This window comes from Trachemys scripta, chromosome 2 (genome assembly GCF_013100865.1).
Source record: "Trachemys scripta elegans isolate TJP31775 chromosome 2, CAS_Tse_1.0, whole genome shotgun sequence".
Lineage (NCBI taxonomy): Eukaryota > Metazoa > Chordata > Testudines > Emydidae > Trachemys > Trachemys scripta.
The window spans coordinates 228,263,802-228,281,187 of record NC_048299.1 but is presented as its reverse complement, the minus strand read 5'-3'; the positions used below and the strand labels follow the sequence as shown (position 1 = coordinate 228,281,187).

The window sequence follows — 17,386 nt, the reverse complement described above, 5'->3', positions numbered from 1 at the left end:
TCTGTAAAAAGCAACAGAGGGTCCTGTGGCACCTTTGAGACTAACAGAAGTATTGGGAGCATAAGCTTTCGTGGGTAAGAACCTCACTTCTGGAGATTTCCATTACTTGCATCTGAAGTGAGGTTCTTACCCATGAAAGCTTATGCTCCCAATACTTCTGTTAGTCTCAAAGGTGCCACAGGACCCTCTGTTGCTTTTTACAGACCTCTGATAAGTTAGACAAAAATATTTAATAAAGTTAGAAACAATTATATTCATTCATAATTATTGTGAAATTGCATTACAATTGTGCAACTCAGTACAAGCATAAGGTTGTAAATTTGTGAAAGAAAGCCTGAATAGTAGTGTTAACTCAGCAACATTATATAGGTGCAGTATTTTCAGTTAGTATAGACTTAAGAAAATGGAGCTATACTGGCTTACTCCTAGGCTGAATTTAGCTTAATGTATGTGTCATGGTTGTTACTCTTTCATTTCCTGATTTTTTTTCTCCATTTTTTCACCTTGCATTAATAAGGTTTTTGCTTATAATAATCTGTAGTTTCTATTAATTTATTTTAGACGTTGCTTGACCAAAACACTTCTTCTTAGCATATGCACAACATGCCCTCAGGTGGCACATGACCAGGATTCATCACTGAATTTGGTCTGCTGGTTGGATCATTAGCTTCCCCAGTTTGGGCCAGGTACTGATAGGGGGGACTGTGACGTGAACACTGATCCAAGCCCCCCAATCAAACCACTTTTTTTTTTTTTTAATTCTGCTCTATTAGCATAGGAGGTCACATATCACAGAAGATGAAATTGAGGAAATTATGAGATGTATATGTACTCTCTCACTCCCCAAACACCCGTTGCAGTGAAAAGTTTGCTTTAAAATGTTCTTTCAACCCATCTGTAACTTTTTAAAAGAATGTGAAACTAAGGTTTCAGAAAATATTAATCCCTGCAGTTCTGAGCTTTGACCAACCACAATTTCCAGTTTCTTCTTCACTAAATCTTGTCCAGTGTTTCTGTGCTGCCACCTGTCACTTCCCTTATATTTTTATCTGATTACCAAATGTCTGGTGAAGAGCGCTTGGCAGTACTTGAAGCTATCCAGTCATCCAAAGGCCATCAAATTAAAGGCATAATGAGACTTCTTAAAAGGTGACCACCATTATGTCTTTGAAAGATCACAAATACAACTACAGTATCCTGTGCCCCATATGCCTAGACCTCACTTCCTGCAACTATTGTCAGTTTGGCACAGTGTTCATTAGCACTGCAGTGAGGGTGGGTTTTCTATGCTGTTTAAGATGAGATAAAGTACCACAACTCAGCTCAGCTTTACTCAGACAACATTAGCTCCTGGGACCACACCTAAAGCTCTGAGAAGTGCAAAAGAAGAATTATAAACTTGGAATATGTTTGAGCATGTTGGTAAAGTTAAACCATTCTCTAAAGGGGGGCACTGCTACCACCTGCAAGACAGAGAGGCTGCCCCCAGAATCCTCTTTGTGCATTATCTATGAAAACACACATATGTAAACATTTGCAGTCACATATGCACCCCTCACACACACTTCCAAATACACATTGTGTCCTTTCCACAGGCAGCTATATAACTACAAAGCTATATTAACACATACCTACAAATCTTCGCAGAGAGCCACAGCTGTATTCTCCCACATACTGTGCTTGCAGCCAGCATACACCCCTGCATAGCCCGATGCTCGCGCACAGACACTCGCCTACAGGCACCCATCCCGCACTGCTCTCTGTGCGCCCAACGCACCTGCACAGGGGAAGGCTGGCACCTAAGCAGAGCTCACCCTGCACGCGCCTCCAGCACGCTCAGCTCACCCCTACACCCACAGGGGGGGGGGGACAGGAGCCCGGCACCCCCAGAAGGGTCCACGCGCCCGCTCCTGCCCCCACCGCCGCCCGCGGGTGTGTGAGCGGAGAAGGGGCGGGCTGCGGGGGAGGGGCGGGGGGCGGTGCCGGCGCCGAGCTGCGGGGCGCCGGCGGAGGAGCCCTGGCAGTCCTGCCGCGCGGGGCGCTGGAAGCGGAGGGGCCGCGGGGAGCGCAGCGCCCGGAGCCCGGCGGTGGCGGCGGCAGCAGCAGCAGCAGCGGACGGAAGGAAGGAGCCGAGCTCGCCCTGCGCTCCCCTGAATGACGGGCGGCAGGTTCGACTTCGACGATGGCGGCACCTACTGCGGCGGCTGGGAGGAGGGCAAAGCCCACGGGCACGGCATCTGCACCGGGCCCAAGGGGCAGGGCGAGTACGCGGGCTCCTGGTCCCACGGCTTCGAGGTGGTGGGCGGCTACACCTGGCCCAGCGGCAACACCTACCAGGGCTACTGGGCGCAGGGCAAGCGCCACGGGCTGGGCGTGGAGACCAAGGGCAGGTGGATGTACCGGGGCGAGTGGTCCCACGGCTTCAAGGGGCGCTACGGGGTGCGGCAGAGCCTCACCACCCCGGCCCGCTACGAGGGCACCTGGAGCAACGGGCTGCAGGACGGCTACGGCGTGGAGACCTACGGGGATGGAGGTGAGCGCCCCGCGGGAGGGAGGGGAGCGCGCCCGCCCCCTGGCGCGCGCGGGGCTCGGCGCAACATGCCTGGCGGGCCACACGCACTGCATGTGTGTGCGCACACACGTGTGCCGCCGCTGCCACCTGGCGCGCCCCACGCACGCAGCCCCGGGCGCCTGGGCTCTCGCAGGAGCTGCTCTGCCCGCGCACACGACCCAGCAGGGGCACGGCTGCCAGGAGTCACTGTCAGGCGCAGGGGAAGAAGGAGTCTCAACTCTTGACAAAGTTTCGCCCCCCCCCCCTTTGTGTATAGATTGCGCGCGCGAGCAGGGCCACATCGAAACCGCGGGAGCGGTGCAGCTTTTGCAAGGGGCAGCTGCTGAGACTGAGCCGATTCCCCATTGTCAGTGTTGAAGCTGCAGCCAGCTGACAGAGTTCAGTGAGGCCTCGATCCCAGAGCTGGACCGCTAGTACTAATGTGACACAGAGCGGAATGGAGGGAGGTTCATAAAGGAAGCTGCCGTTGCTTTACACTCATTAGGGCAATGAAAACAAAGTGTCGGTTACACTGTTGCAGGTGACCTAGGGTTAATATTAATTATCCTGTTAGAAACGCTGCATTTGAGTGATATATGCAGAGGAGATGAAACTTATGAGCTGTTTCATGGTTTCACTTTTAAAAGTTGCACATTCCCAGGGCTATCGTTTTTCCTTCACCAGCTGGTAGAAATGTTTGCAGAGTCCTAAGCATTAGAAATACATTGTGATTGCTTGAAAACATTGGTTTTTGCCTGTTCTTTGTACAGCTGCTGGAGGTTTCACAGGTGGTGGTCCTGTTGATTTAGCAACACTTACATATTCTATCAGAGAGAAAACTGGCAAATAAATCTCGATCACTCACTTTTGAGAGTTTGTATGGGGAAACAATATTAATAGTCATGAGAAAGCTAACAGTGGCCAAATAGATTCTACATTATTAGATGTAATGAATCTTGGACCCACCTAACATTTTTATAAAATGAGCTTATTTAATTAACACAGAAATACTGTAACTTAAAAAAAACCCCACATGCAATTCTAAATACAAATCATGTTTTGAAATAAGAAGGCCAGCTGCTGTTTCTCTCCCTTACAAACTCCCCTCCCCCCATCCCCACAAAAAAACCCAATCCTTCTAAAACTCTCCCATATTTCATGACTTCTGACATCATATTTAGCATATCATGGGGTATCAAGTTGAGGTTCAGCAAGGTGACTCACAAGTAAAGCTTATGCAGTTGCACAGTTTCATTTAATCATAGTGTACATGTGTCATTTCAAGCGCCACACAAAAGACAGATGGGCCTGTTTCTGCTCTCACGCTGATTTTATACTGCTGTAGCTTTTGGAGTTACAGCAGTGTAAACTCAGTGTAAGTGAGAGCAGTGACTAATGGAATTATTTGATCTATCCCAATGTAAGGGGAGAATCTGGCCTAATTTTTTAGAGCTGAAATCTTTTAGAAATGTTATTTAGTTTAACATTTATCATGTACATTTTGCAAGTTCAAATTTGTGTGAAAGTGTGTGAGTGCTGTGCAAGAAGTATAATTTAGCAAAACAATAGATAATATATAAAATCTGCCTTCCTTGTGACTTAAAAACAAATCTTTGGTTCAGGCCTCTTAAGTAATGCTGTGTATCAGTTTCTACATGAAGTTTGATTAGCGACTTGTGGGCAAACCCGGAAGAGATGCATCAAAGAATGGATGCTCATGTGCTAAGGGGGTGTAGAGCCCCACACTTATAAATGAAGCTTTTTATTCCAAAATTTAGTGAGACCATATATAATAAAGTTAAAATACATTGCTTTATAAAACAGATTGATTTTTATAGTTAATTTTATATTGGGATTTTAAAAAAACAACGTGTTTTCACATGCTCATAGTGATCTCTTGGGGCTGAAAGTTTTCATGCTTGGTCTCTGCCTGGAGGGTACGTGCATGTTATTTATTTATTTAATTCTAGTTTTAGTTCACTTTCACTACACTGTAGGATTCTTTTGTTTGTTTGTTTTTTGGTGGATTAGAAGTTTAAGAAGGGCTGATGGCAAGTATAATTCATTGTAGCCATATTTTTAAAGTAAATTAGCATGCTCGTTATTGTTAGAAATAGGTTTCTCAATAATTAACATACACTGTTCTTTTTTTAGGGTAATTGTGGGAATCCATGTCCCCCTCCTCCCCCTTAATGAAGTAGAATGTAATTCAGAAGACAATTGTCTTCATAGATAGTTTGGAAGTCAGTAGTTTTATAAAAAAATCCACACTATCCTATCTTAAGAATTTTTGTTCTATTAATGTAAATCTATTACTAAGGCCCCAATTCTGCAAACACTTAAGAACATGTCAGTATATTTGAGCATGTGCATTCCTGTGGATTTTAATGGGACTACTCATGTGAGTTAAGTTACACATATGCTTAGGTGTCTGCAGAGTCAGAGCCTTAGTTTTCAGGCATTGCAAACAACACAGCAGCAAATGAGAAACTGCAAAAACTATTAAGAAAAAATCTGAATTGTTACTACAAACAAACTGAGCATATACCAAAGCTGCTCAAAATAAGCAGAAATTGGGCTGGTTTTATGCTGAGTCAGCTAGTGTGTTGCGTGTTGGCTAGTTTTTCTGGCTTGTTATTGTTTTTAAAGTAGCTTGTAATTACGGGCCATTGTTTGCTGTCCTGGAGAACACTAGCATAATTAAATAACTTTATGTATGTACTGATACTTAGATTGTAGTGATTTTAAAAAAAGAATCTAAACAGAAATAGTTTCCACAATAATTTTCTCTTAAAGTGTGTTAGTGTGAGAGGCATGTACATATAAGTATAGAAATAACAAACACTGGCAACAAGCAAACTTTTTCTGCTCTCTCTCTGCATACAAAACTTCCTTTGATTTTCATCTGCACCACAGCGTAATACAGTCCATTGTGTGTATGTGCTTTTTAAACTGACGTTCAACTAAATCTCCATGGAAAAGGTTATAAATTTAGGTTTTAATTAGAGCCAGGTAAACTTTTTAGATCAATAGTTATTTGCTGACAAATGCAATTTCAGGCCATCCAAAACCGTTAGTGAATTTAACTGTACTGAATTCAACTATTTCGCTGTGTGGCCCAGTTGTAGTTTGTTTCTTTGAGAAGCACATGCAGTTTTTAAATCACTTGGTAATTACAGTGGTAGCCTTAAAGCCACTATCAATGGCACTAATTAGAACTATCAGTTATAGTTAAAATGAACATGAAAAAAGGCATGTAGTTTCTTGCATGAATGAGTGTGCATAGTACAGGAACCAAAAGCTTTCCGTTATATGTTTTTTGTAGATCATGTTGTTTATTGAATATGTTAGCCTTTCATTATATTACAGTATTATTATGGATAATCATATTCCTCTAACAACTTCTTAAATTTTCACTTTGGAAATAATAGATGCAACTATAATTTATGTAACACTATTGTTTCCACATTTATGTATATGTATGCTTTCAGCATACATTTTAAATGGAAAATATTTAGAATATAACTGGAAAACTTAATGCAAGAGTGGACACTTTTCTACATGATACCGCCTAGCAATAATAAAGAGGGATACTTTCTGATTAATGCCTAATTACAACCAAATATCTGAGTCCTTGAGCATTGTTGCACTGCAAAACTACACACACAAAATCAGATGAAATATCCATGGCATGGTGTTTGTTTGTTCTCTCCCTCCCCCCCCCATGTTTGATTTATAGAATATTCCACTTCCTCGTTAGCTAATTTTTCTTTTCTTTTTTTAATAAGGAGCTGGCCTTGATTTCCTTGTCCCAGTAGAAAGAAGAGTCTGATAAGCACATAAGAGTAAATTAATTGTCCTGGTTTTAATGCTCTCCGGGGCAAATCATAACCATTTCCATTTTCTCCTACAAAGAAGTGAAAAACATACGTCATAATTGAGTTATATGTTTTTGATCTTCTGTGTTCACTTTTCAAAACAAAAATATTGTATGATCAAAAAAAATTGCAGACCATCCTAGCTTTGATATTTATGAGAACTTTTTTTCATTTAAATAGAGTGGACCTGATTCTGATCTACACTGTTCTGGCAATATAAAGAGGCCATGTGGTGGGATGCCAACATGATGTAATGGGGCCTAGTCTAAATGAGAGTCAAGTGTATTTATTTTAAAGTAACGGAACAGTTATTACTGGCATAACAAATTAAACAGTTGATATATGTAGCAGCAAAACATCTGTAGCCAGATTCTGACCTCGGGGTTCTAAAGGTACACCTTTTGTAATCACATGAATGGAAGTGGGGGCAAAATATAACTTCAGTTATGGTAGAATATTCATACATTTATTTCCAGGAAAAATCTTTATTAAAGTAACAAGTGTCAAGAAAAATGCCTGTACTTTTAAAACTATTTACAGACCACATCCATGTATTATGCTCATGTTTTTTATTTGCCCTGCTCCGTATGTTGAGTGTTTCTAAATAACCATGTTTCTAGATTCAGCAGCCTTAAAAACCAGTGCTTCAGCAGGTATCTAGGATACAGAGAGGGAGGGAGAATCTAAGAAAGTTGCTTACTGTTGATGTCAGCAGCCATCTGTTAGAAAGGAAAACCTTCACTTGCTAGAATATTTTAACACTAAATAGTTACATTGTTGAGCTTATTTAACATTATATGAAATATAAATTGGTTAAAAAAATCTTTGTGACAAAGCTTATAAACTGATGCTTTTAAATTAGCGTGTTCAGACAGGTATGATAAATGGTAAATGGTAATAATATTGTATATTGATGAGTAATTTTCACACAGATGCATAACTAAACTGGACTATGTACATAAAACTGAGATTTAATTTCAAACAATTACTCAAATTAAACTTTAAGTGATGTTAAAATTTGAGGCATTTGACAAATGCAAACATTTACAGAAAATCTCTGACTTCAAAATGTCAAATATATTTCTCTAAAGAGCTGTATAACACATTAAATTGTTAACAGACTAAAACCAAACAAGGATATTTTAAAAGTTTCTTATTAGTACTTTTCTAAGAATATCCAGAGTTGTGTATGCTAGTGTTTTGGGCAGTGGGTGAAGGGTGGAGGGAGGAGAGAGTGAGATAGAACCTCATGTTTCAGGGTTTAAATCAATCTCTAACTTTTAAGGATTAGGACAAGAACTTCTTGGGGGAAAAATCTGCCTATTGTGGGGTTTCTTACGCTTTCCTCTAACACATCTGGTATTGGCTATCGTCAGATGCAGGATATTGAACTAGGTGAACCACTGGTCTTGACCCAGTATGGTAGTTCCTATGTTCTTAAGGAGACAACCATGTACCAGGGAGTAACCTGAAATCACGTTTTTTAACCCCAGACAATACAACTTCAATCACACAGATATCTGTTACTGTCTCTTTTCAAATGTTATGTAACTCCCTTTTCTGTTTCCATTTAAAAAAAAATCAGTGTTAAGACTGTGACATAACATCTTCAGGTACAGCTAAAATGGTATCCCTTAATTCTCTGCTGTTCTGCCATTGGCCTGTCCTAACTACATACAAATGAGCACAAATAAGAGGTAACTTCAAATTCTTTTAATATTTAAGTGAATAGTGAGAGAAACTTGAAGTTTCTGCCTTAGTTCTGATAGCCTCGTCACAAATTTAGTAATGCAATTATTTAATTGAATATAAAAACAAAATTTACAAGCAAAACTATTTTCCGTGTCTTGTCAGTCATTGTTGTTGTAAATTTCATTATGACTGATAGAGGCCTTGAACATGTTGTCTTTGAACCTGAACTCAGTTGTTTTTTAAGCAGATCTCCCACTGATTTCACTGGGACTTTTGCATATGATCAGACTGCAGGATAAGATGTATGCTATTTTTCTGTTTTTTTTGTGGATGTCTCATAATACAGTATTTCTGTTGCTACAAATAGAATAAAGGTCTGAAATGAAATACAACCTACAGGGAAGTTATTGATCTTATAGAGAACACAGCTATTCAGTATTCATGATAGCGAAATATATGTTGGCAGCAAAAAATGTAAATGCCAAAATTTCACAAGGAGTAAGAAGAGGCAAAGGTAATATACTATGGTTTCATTCCTGGCATCTCAGCAAAATTAAATGTGTTTTTTTTTCCGTTAAAATATATTTTGACACTAGTATGCAAGGGGTCATTGTGCAAAAAACCATTAAGAGTGCCTTTTTGTTGAGAGACCCAGATTAAAATCAGACTGGACACTACTGGATTTTTAGTTGTCTCAGTACTGGGTAGCATTTCAAATGCTAAATTTTTATTAAACAGCAGAATAATTTTTAAAAAGATAGAAAAATATTTTTCTATTCTAGGATTCTTTTTATCATGTAACATGTGTTGCCTTTTCTGATGAAATTTTGCCAAAAATATTTGATAAAATAACTGGCAGTAGATATACTATTATAGTGATGGCATCAGTTCCTCTGTAATTGAATTGCTTTTTAAATGTTGTTTCCATTGGTTATTCTTTTAAAAGGTACATACCAGGGACAGTGGACAGGAGGGATGCGGCACGGATATGGTGTACGTCAAAGTGTACCTTATGGCATGGCAACTGTGATCCGTTCACCCCTCCGAACATCTCTAGTCTCACTTCGTAGTGAGCAGAGCAATGGCACTGTTCTGCATGACATTACTTCAGACAGCCCAGCTGGAACAAGAGGTGGGTTTGTTTTGAATTTTCACAGTGAACCGGAAGCCATGGGTAGTAAGAAAAGAGGAGGCTTGTTCAGAAGAGGATCCCTTCTTGGTAGTATAAAACTTAGAAAATCTGAATCTAAATCATCAATATCTAGCAAACGTAGCTCTGTCAGGAGTGATGCTGCTATGAGCAGAATTAGTTCTAGTGATGCCAACTCTACGATTAGTTTTGGAGATGGTGACTGTGATTATTGCCCTATGGAAGACCATGTTGATGCCACCACAACAGAAACGTACATGGGAGAGTGGAAGAATGACAAGCGCAATGGTTTTGGTATTAGTGAGCGTTCAAATGGTATGAAATATGAAGGAGAATGGCTAAATAATAAAAGGCATGGATATGGATGCACCATGTTTCCAGATGGCACAAAGGAAGAGGGAAAATATAAAAACAATGTTTTGGTCCGTGGAATAAGGAAGCAACTTATACCAATAAGAAACACCAAAACTAAAGAAAAAGTGGATAGAGCCATAGAGGGTGCACAAAGGGCAGCTGCTATGGCAAGAACCAAAGTGGAAATTGCATCTTCAAGGTATGTAATTGCAAAATGCATACTTTTGCCACTTCATGTGTAGCAACAAAAATGTATTGTTTGCAGTAAATTATATTGACAGAGGCTCTTAAAAGTTTGAGTACAAATTGTTGTCTTCAATGGGCAATATTCAGCTCTGTTTCATATGTGCATTTGACTGACTTTAATGAAGTTGCATATGTGAACCTGAGAGTAAAATTTGCCCCCATAACTTGAAAGAAGTATTATTTGCACACTTCACAAATATACTGTCAGTCTTGCACGCTTGCACTTAAACTATAGAACTACTACTAAATTATATCATTGCATTCCATTGTACGTATGGGGTTTCACCTTTATATGCCATCTTGAAAATTAAGCTGGTGAAGAATGTGGTGGCCTGCTTATAAAGTGGAATATCTTTCCATAAACATGTTCACTTTTGCTTAGCGATTTGTTCTTCTTTACTATAGGTTTCCAGATAAAATTTAAGGTGTTGGTTTTGACTTATAACACCCTAAGGACTAGATTCACAAAAGAACTTGGGTGCCTAATTAGCACTTTAGGTGCCTTAATCCCAGAATCATGTCCCATTGGGATTCACAGAACCCCTGCTCAGTTGCCCCTGAATCCTGGAGGCACCTAAAATAGATAGGGAGATTTTATTGCAAAAATTGAGAAGCCAAAGTGCCTATGTGTCTGTGTCTTCACATGCGTGCTGCAGCCCCATGCCAGGCATCCGGAGGCATGAGCTCCAGAGAATGCATGAACCAGGGGAGGACAGGCTTTCAGTTGCCTAACTCACCTGCAGTACCCGATCTGGTAAGCATGCTCAGAGCTCACCTACCAGACTGGGCCTTTCTGGGGAAGCTTACACAAAACGCCAGGGCGAGGAGGAGGAACTCCTTCATAACTTTCAGGCCAGTCATTGGAGAACACACCTGGAATGCAGAAGACACACTTGCACAGTTGTGCTCTAAACATCTATTTATTAGCAACGCTTCCTTCCTACCAGTTCAAGTCCCCCTAATGCCAGGAGAGGGTTTGCAGCTGAGAATCCCATGCAGAAGGAGGAGCCTCCCTGCAGCCCAGACTTGGGTGCCTATCCAAAAGAGAGGGACAGGTCTTAGCACACCTCTTGGCATGGCACCTCCCATTAGCTAAGTTACGGGAGGCGTTGTCTAGCATGCTGGCTTTCATGAATCCTGTTTTTGAGGTACCCATCTCTCTGTACATTCATTGTATAGGGATCTAGGTGCCTAACTCAGGCTTTGTGAATCCTAGTGATTTTCTGAGTACCTAAAAGTTATACATGGTGATGTTGAATGTCACCATACCTAAGTTTCTTTGTGAATCAGGACACTCCGTGAGCGACACAGTTATACTGACCAAACTCCTGATGTAGACAGCACTATATTGATGGAAGAACTGCTCCCATCATCATAGCTACCACCTCTCGGGAAGGTGGAGTACCTATGCCGACAGGAGAAGCTCTCCTGTTGGCGTAGGTAGCATTTTCACTAAGCGCTGCAGCTGCACCATTGCAGCACTGTAAGTGCAGACAAGCCCTAAATGTGATTTGAAAAAGATTGTTGAGGCTGGTACCGTGTGTAATTGAAGTTACAGGATGAAATTAAGAAAAAGAAATTGGTAATGAGGGCCGGATATATACCTAGATTGATGTACAAATGCTCCTTGATAGCCCTTGAAGGGTATTCTCCACCTGTACTTTCTGTAATCAGCTTTTGTCATCCTGAAGCAATCAAGTGATAAAAGAGCAAACGCGTAGCAGAGCATCAGAAAATACTTGCGTGTCAATCATAACTAAACAAGGAAGTTTTAAGGTAGGAAAGACCAGTAGTGACTTGTCTTGAAGGACATTCATATAGGAAAAGCACAGATTATACTGACCCTGTGCTGTCCTAATTGTTTAAGACAGTGGACATGGGATGGAGAGATGGTTATAAAGGATTAAGAGGCTAGAGGAGGTGGTTGATAAACATTTTGAGAAGTAGGGTAGAGTGAATCTGTGAAATGTATGTGCATATAGTTCCATAAATTAATGTTTATGGGAACATCAGGGAATATTCCATGTCAGAAAAATATAATCCTTTAACAAAAAAGAGAGGCAGTCTGGCCTAGCAAGACTACCCATTTTGGGTTGATCTCCATTCAACTTTCCTTTTTATTCACCGTCACCTTGCCTCAGTTTCCTCCATAAGTCAACCAAACTCTATTCTATAACTTTTGCTTAAATTGCCTTTAGTCATTTTGGAAACTCATTCTGTGTTTATTAGTATCCTCTGCATTAAATACTGGTAGCATAAGAATAATTCCCTTTTTAATCCTAGCTCTTGGGCTGTATCCTAATTTTTGACACTGTTCAATAGTGTGAGTAGTTTCTCTTGTCTTTTCAAATGGAAATCATTCAAACTCATTAAGCCTTTCCATAACTGATTTTCTTGAGACTGTGATAAGAGAGATGCTCTGACTTAACAAGATTTGTTTGATGCAGGAATTAGTAGGTGAAATTCTGTGGCCTGTATTATGCAAGATAGCAGACTAAATTATAATAATGGTCTCTTTTGGCATTAAAAATCTGTGATTGCTCCCTCTCAAAAGAATCAATTTGTATGGAACAGTAAACAGTTATATACACACAATTCTATTTGGGGGTCTAACAAGGGTTTATCCAATAAAACGGGAACCATTCTTTTTCTTATTGATCATTCTTCAGATAATACAATCAGTTTCTGCTTGCCTTCTTTTATTGTAGCTGTATTCGTGGCTGAGAGTTTCATGAATTTTTTTGTTGTAACTCTGAAATTCATTTCCTAATCCATTCATCTCCAGATGCTTTGCTAAAAGATACGCTCTAATTCCAAAAGAAATTAGTTCAGAGAAGTTCTATGGCCTGTGTTATACAGGAGGTCAAGCTGGATCATCACTATGGTCCCTTCTGGCTTTATAATCTACAACTCTATGAATGAATGTGTAGAATGGCTGTTCTATTTAGCACAGATTCCCTAGCTTCTTCATTCTTTGTTCCCGAACTAATTATGTTAAATTTTTTAGCATTTTCAATCTACTTACTCACTCAAATTATGCCATTCCCTTTTATTCTAGTTGAATTGCAAATTATTTTTTACTCAGATTCTAATTTCAATATTATCTACAGATCTGGAAATTTTTGTTTTCAGTATCTTGGCCAAATAATTTAATTGTTTAATAATTGTTACTGAAATTTTAAAACTGAGCCTGGATTCATAACCCTTTTTCAACTCGTAAAACTTCCATTTGTAGCTATCTTTTTGTTTCCTTTTATCTAGTGCACTGTTCTGCTTCCTGTTCTCAGACTCTTTGTTGCCATTAATCTCTTGATATATGGAAGGTGTCAAAAGCTTTCTGAAAATCTGTTTTATGTATCCTGCCTTTCTTTTATCATGACTGTAGGATCTATAAAGTAATCTAGCAAGTTAGTTAAACATGCCCTCCCTCAACGTAAATTCTACCCTGACTCAGAATGTGCTTTCCAATTTATTTTTATTGGTGTCTTTTTGACATAATTACTGTCATAGCAATTACTCAAAAAATAAATGGACAGGATTACAAAATCATCCTATACATACAAAGCTGCTCAACAGTTAAGCATTGTAGACCAATCCCTGCTACAACAAAAGTCACAGAAAGACGAGATACACATCTAAAAAGTGATTATTCATTACCAGTGAATAATAATAAAATTGTTTTAACAAACACTGGTATAACTTGGGGATCGTGGCATAAAGCAAAAGTATCTCAGAACATATTAAACAAAGAGAAAACACTGGAGCTCATGTATTAAAATCTTGGAAGTAGAGAAATTTCAGAAATATAGGAGTGCTTCCCCCATTTTATCACTTTAATAGTCACTGTGGAAAAAATCTTTAAACTATTTTAAAGTCACTGAGACAAATCCATTCATTTATTGCCTTCAAAAATGTTACACTGGGGATAAATCTAGCCTACTTATCCAGTTTCCTGTATTTGGAAGGAAAAATGGCCACTTGCCAGTCCTCAAGAATATTGAACGGGGGAATTTCTCCTGTGTGTGTATTCTAAGGACATACAAACTATGGGTCCAATCCTGCTGGCTGCTGATTGCCTACTGTGAGATACTCTGGATGTTCAACACCTATTGAAGCAGTAGTCAATCAGCAGTTTATACCAGGAGACTCCAAAGACTTTGTTTTTTCATTGCAGGTATTTTGAACTTTTTTTTAAAGGCAGTTATACATTTCTAGTGTTATAACGTCCAAGTATTTCTAGCGTAAAGGTTTTATTCTTGCTAACTAGGGTTATGTGAGTTACGAATACTCCCCCTCATATCTTGATGGTGTTAGAAAAGAAGGAGATGGAGGAAATAAATAAGATTAGTTCATTTTTCTTTACAAAAAACTATTTATTGTGATGGAGTTGCTTAAAACAATTTGAACATATAGTAGTTCAGTCTTTGTCATTAGCTAAGGTTTTGTCCAGATTTTAAAATCCTCTGTTTTCAGGAGTGTGCACCTCATCTGAAATATTTTATTTACTATGGGCATATAAGCAGTTTCACTATTACAGTTAAGTATGTGTGTGAGGCTTTGCAGGGTCAGGGCTAAGTCTCCAGTGGTGGCTGTCAGCTTAGAAGTGAAATAGCATGGAGATGCCTGTTAATAATTTAGTCTTTGATCTTGTTAACATTTACACACGTACTTATCTTCATTACTCTGAATTTGTCACAGTTAAAATGGCAATGGTCATCATTTTGAAACAGAAATTGCATAAAGTCATTGAGCACAATGTGACGGGTTGGATCACAGAAACCCCCCTGGGAGCTGCCACATGATGTGCCAAGACTACTTCTACCCCTGCCTTCCCTGACAGCTCGGGGTCCCAGCACCCCGTCTTGCTGAGCCAGACACTCCCGTCTGCTCCAACAAAGACCCAGGGTCTGAATTACTTGCCGCAAAGCTGCAGGTTTACCTAAAAGCAGCTAACAGAAGTGTTCCTGTCTTTAACACTCAGATGCCCAACTCCCAATGGGGTCTAAACCCAAATAAATCCGTTTTACCCTGCATAAAGCTTATACAGGGTAAACTCATGAATTGTTTGCCCTCTATCACAGTGATAGAGAGAGATGCACTGCTGTTTGCTTCCCCAGGTATTAATACATACTCTGAGTTAATTAATAAGTAAAAAGTGATTTTATTAAATACAGAAAGTAGGATTTAAGTGATTCCAAGTAGTAACAGACAGAACAAAGTAAGTCACCAAGCAAAATAAAATAAAATGCGCAAATCTATGTCTAATCAAACTGAATACAGATAATCTCACCCTCAGAGATGCTTCAGTAAGCTTTTTCTCAGACTGGACACCTTCCAGGCCTGGGCACAATTCTTTCCCGTGGTACAGCTCTTGTTGCAGCTTAGGTGATAGCTAGGGGATTCTTCATGATGGCTCCTCCCCCTTTGTTCTGTTCCACCCCTTTATATATCTTTTGCATAAGGCGGGAACCCTTTGTCCCTCTGGGTTTCCACCACCCCCTCACTGGAAAAGCACCAGGTTAAAGATGGATTCCAGTTCATGTTTCAGAGTAGCAGCCGTGTTAGTCTGTATCTGCAAAAAGAACAGGAGTACTTGTGGCACCTTAGAGACTAACAAATTTATTAGAGCATAAGCTTTCGTGGACTACAGCCCACTTCTTCGGATGCATCCATGAAAGCTTATGCTCTAATAAATTTGTTAGTCTCTAAGGTGCCACAAGTACTCCTGTTCTTTTTCCAGTTCATGTGACATGATCACATGTCACTATAAGACCCCAAGCCTTCATTCCTCCCAGCCTGACTCACAGGAAGACTTGCCTGCAAACAGAGCCATCCAGTCTATTGTCCTGGTTGATGGGAACCATTAAGATTCCAAGCCACCATTAATGGCCCACACTTTTTATAATTACAATAGGCCCTCAGAGTTATATTTCATATTTCTAATTTCAGATACAAGAGTGATACCTTTATACAAATAGGATGACCACACTCAGTAGACAATAAGCTTTGTAATGATACCTTACAAGAGACCTTTTGCATGAAGCATATTCCAGTTACATTATATTCACTCATTATCAAATATTTATAAAATCATATAGACTGCAACGTCACACACAATATTTCAGTAAAACTATATTTTGAATCACAAATTTGTTACAATACTTTGAGGTGATAAAGGCCGCAGTCCTAAAAACACTTAAGTGTATCTGTAACTTTGCTAAAGTGAGTAATTTAGGTTTATTAAGTTTTTGCAAGATCAAGAACAGATTCAGTCATACTTCACAAGTTTGTAAAGTTAGAAAAATTCACATAAAACTCTAGGCGCTAGATCCTTAGCTGGTATAAGAAGGGACCTTTAGATCATCTAGCCTGATTTCCTCTATATCACAGACAAAGTACATTTGCTTTTGGTTTTGATTTTGTTTAAAATTTCATGGGAATTTCAGTGTTTGTTATTTTTTTTAAAAGGGTGAAAATCAGTGTAAAAATGAGCTCAGTATTCTGGGTAAATAGCATCAAAAGCATCAACTAAAGAAAAGTAAGAATACTGAAAGTAAAAGTAGTTTAATGCTGTGGTTTATTTCATCAGCTGTACATTAACAGTATGTGTCCACATGTGGGTATCTTCTACTACATTACCTTACTTTAACAGACAGCCTCATATTTACAATTAGACTAATTTATTATTAACAAACACATCTACCTAATGTAATGCATTGGATTTTCTTAACATAATCAGTATTTTCATGTACTTGAGGGGTCCAAAAGTCAAATGAAAATTGGTAAAAACTGAATAATAAATATTGTAAAAACAGAGGAATTTGTCTGTAAAAACTGAAAATGAAAGGCATTAATCACAGGCCATTACATTTCACCCAGTTACCTCTGTATTGAGCCCAGTAACTTGCATTAGCTTACCCACGCTAAACATCTGGGCCTGAAATTTTTTAAAAACCACCAGCTACTGTTTGTTTCAAGAGCATGTTGTGACTGTCTAAATTACATGGTTTTAGAGATCTCCTGTGTCCTCTAAGCATCTTTCCTGAACTCTACACTTGGCCCCATGCTGACTCTTCTTCTCCCCCTCCCCGTTTAGAAATAGGTGGAAGTCACAGGTTCTGTGACAGCCTTAATTAATTAAACCAGAATTGGTAACATGAATAATCAGGAAAGCAATGTGTCCAGGAAACAGCTCACAGTTAAGACAACCTATCTCTAGATCTTACATAGAGGATGCAATCCAGGGAGTTTGCCATTGTATGTATGACTGTTTTCAAGTAATATAAGTATAAACTAATCAATGCTTACTCATTTCAGATATTTAAAAAATCAGAGCATTGTTATAGGATCACAAAACTAAGCTTTGTCAGCTTTTTTATCCTTTACTGTGTGCTAAATGTTGTCCATAGTAACTGTTTATTATTATGAAAAGTTGTCTGCATGTGTATCATTATAGTCTGAGAACTTTTTTGATCATAAAATTTGATTTTCTTGACATAATTGCACTACTACCAT

General features: G+C 39.3%; 2 protein-coding genes across 4 annotated transcripts in view; one reads left to right on the top strand and one right to left on the bottom strand.

Moving 5' to 3' along the window:
- The window catches only part of GDAP1 (ganglioside induced differentiation associated protein 1), a 54,124-nt gene extending 52,328 nt beyond the window's left edge, over positions 1–1,796 (bottom strand). The window contains exon 1 of the mRNA XM_034763151.1: positions 1,778–1,796. The gene's annotated coding sequence lies outside the window, so the exon portion shown is untranslated. The remainder of the gene's footprint in view (positions 1–1,777) is intronic.
- A 285-nt stretch (positions 1,797–2,081) lies between these two features.
- Positions 2,082–17,386, top strand: part of JPH1 (junctophilin 1) — a 111,127-nt gene continuing 95,822 nt past the window's right edge. For 2 of the 3 annotated variants that reach the window (XR_004644769.1, XR_004644770.1), the window contains exons 1-2: positions 2,082–2,533; positions 9,068–9,824. Coding sequence is in view for 1 of the 3 variants with exons in the window: in XM_034763147.1 (XP_034619038.1) it covers positions 2,155–2,533; positions 9,068–9,824 (1,136 nt within the window). In the remaining 2 variants the exon portion in view is untranslated. The remainder of the gene's footprint in view (positions 2,534–9,067; positions 9,825–17,386) is intronic. The other variant, XM_034763147.1, reaches the window with a different exon arrangement.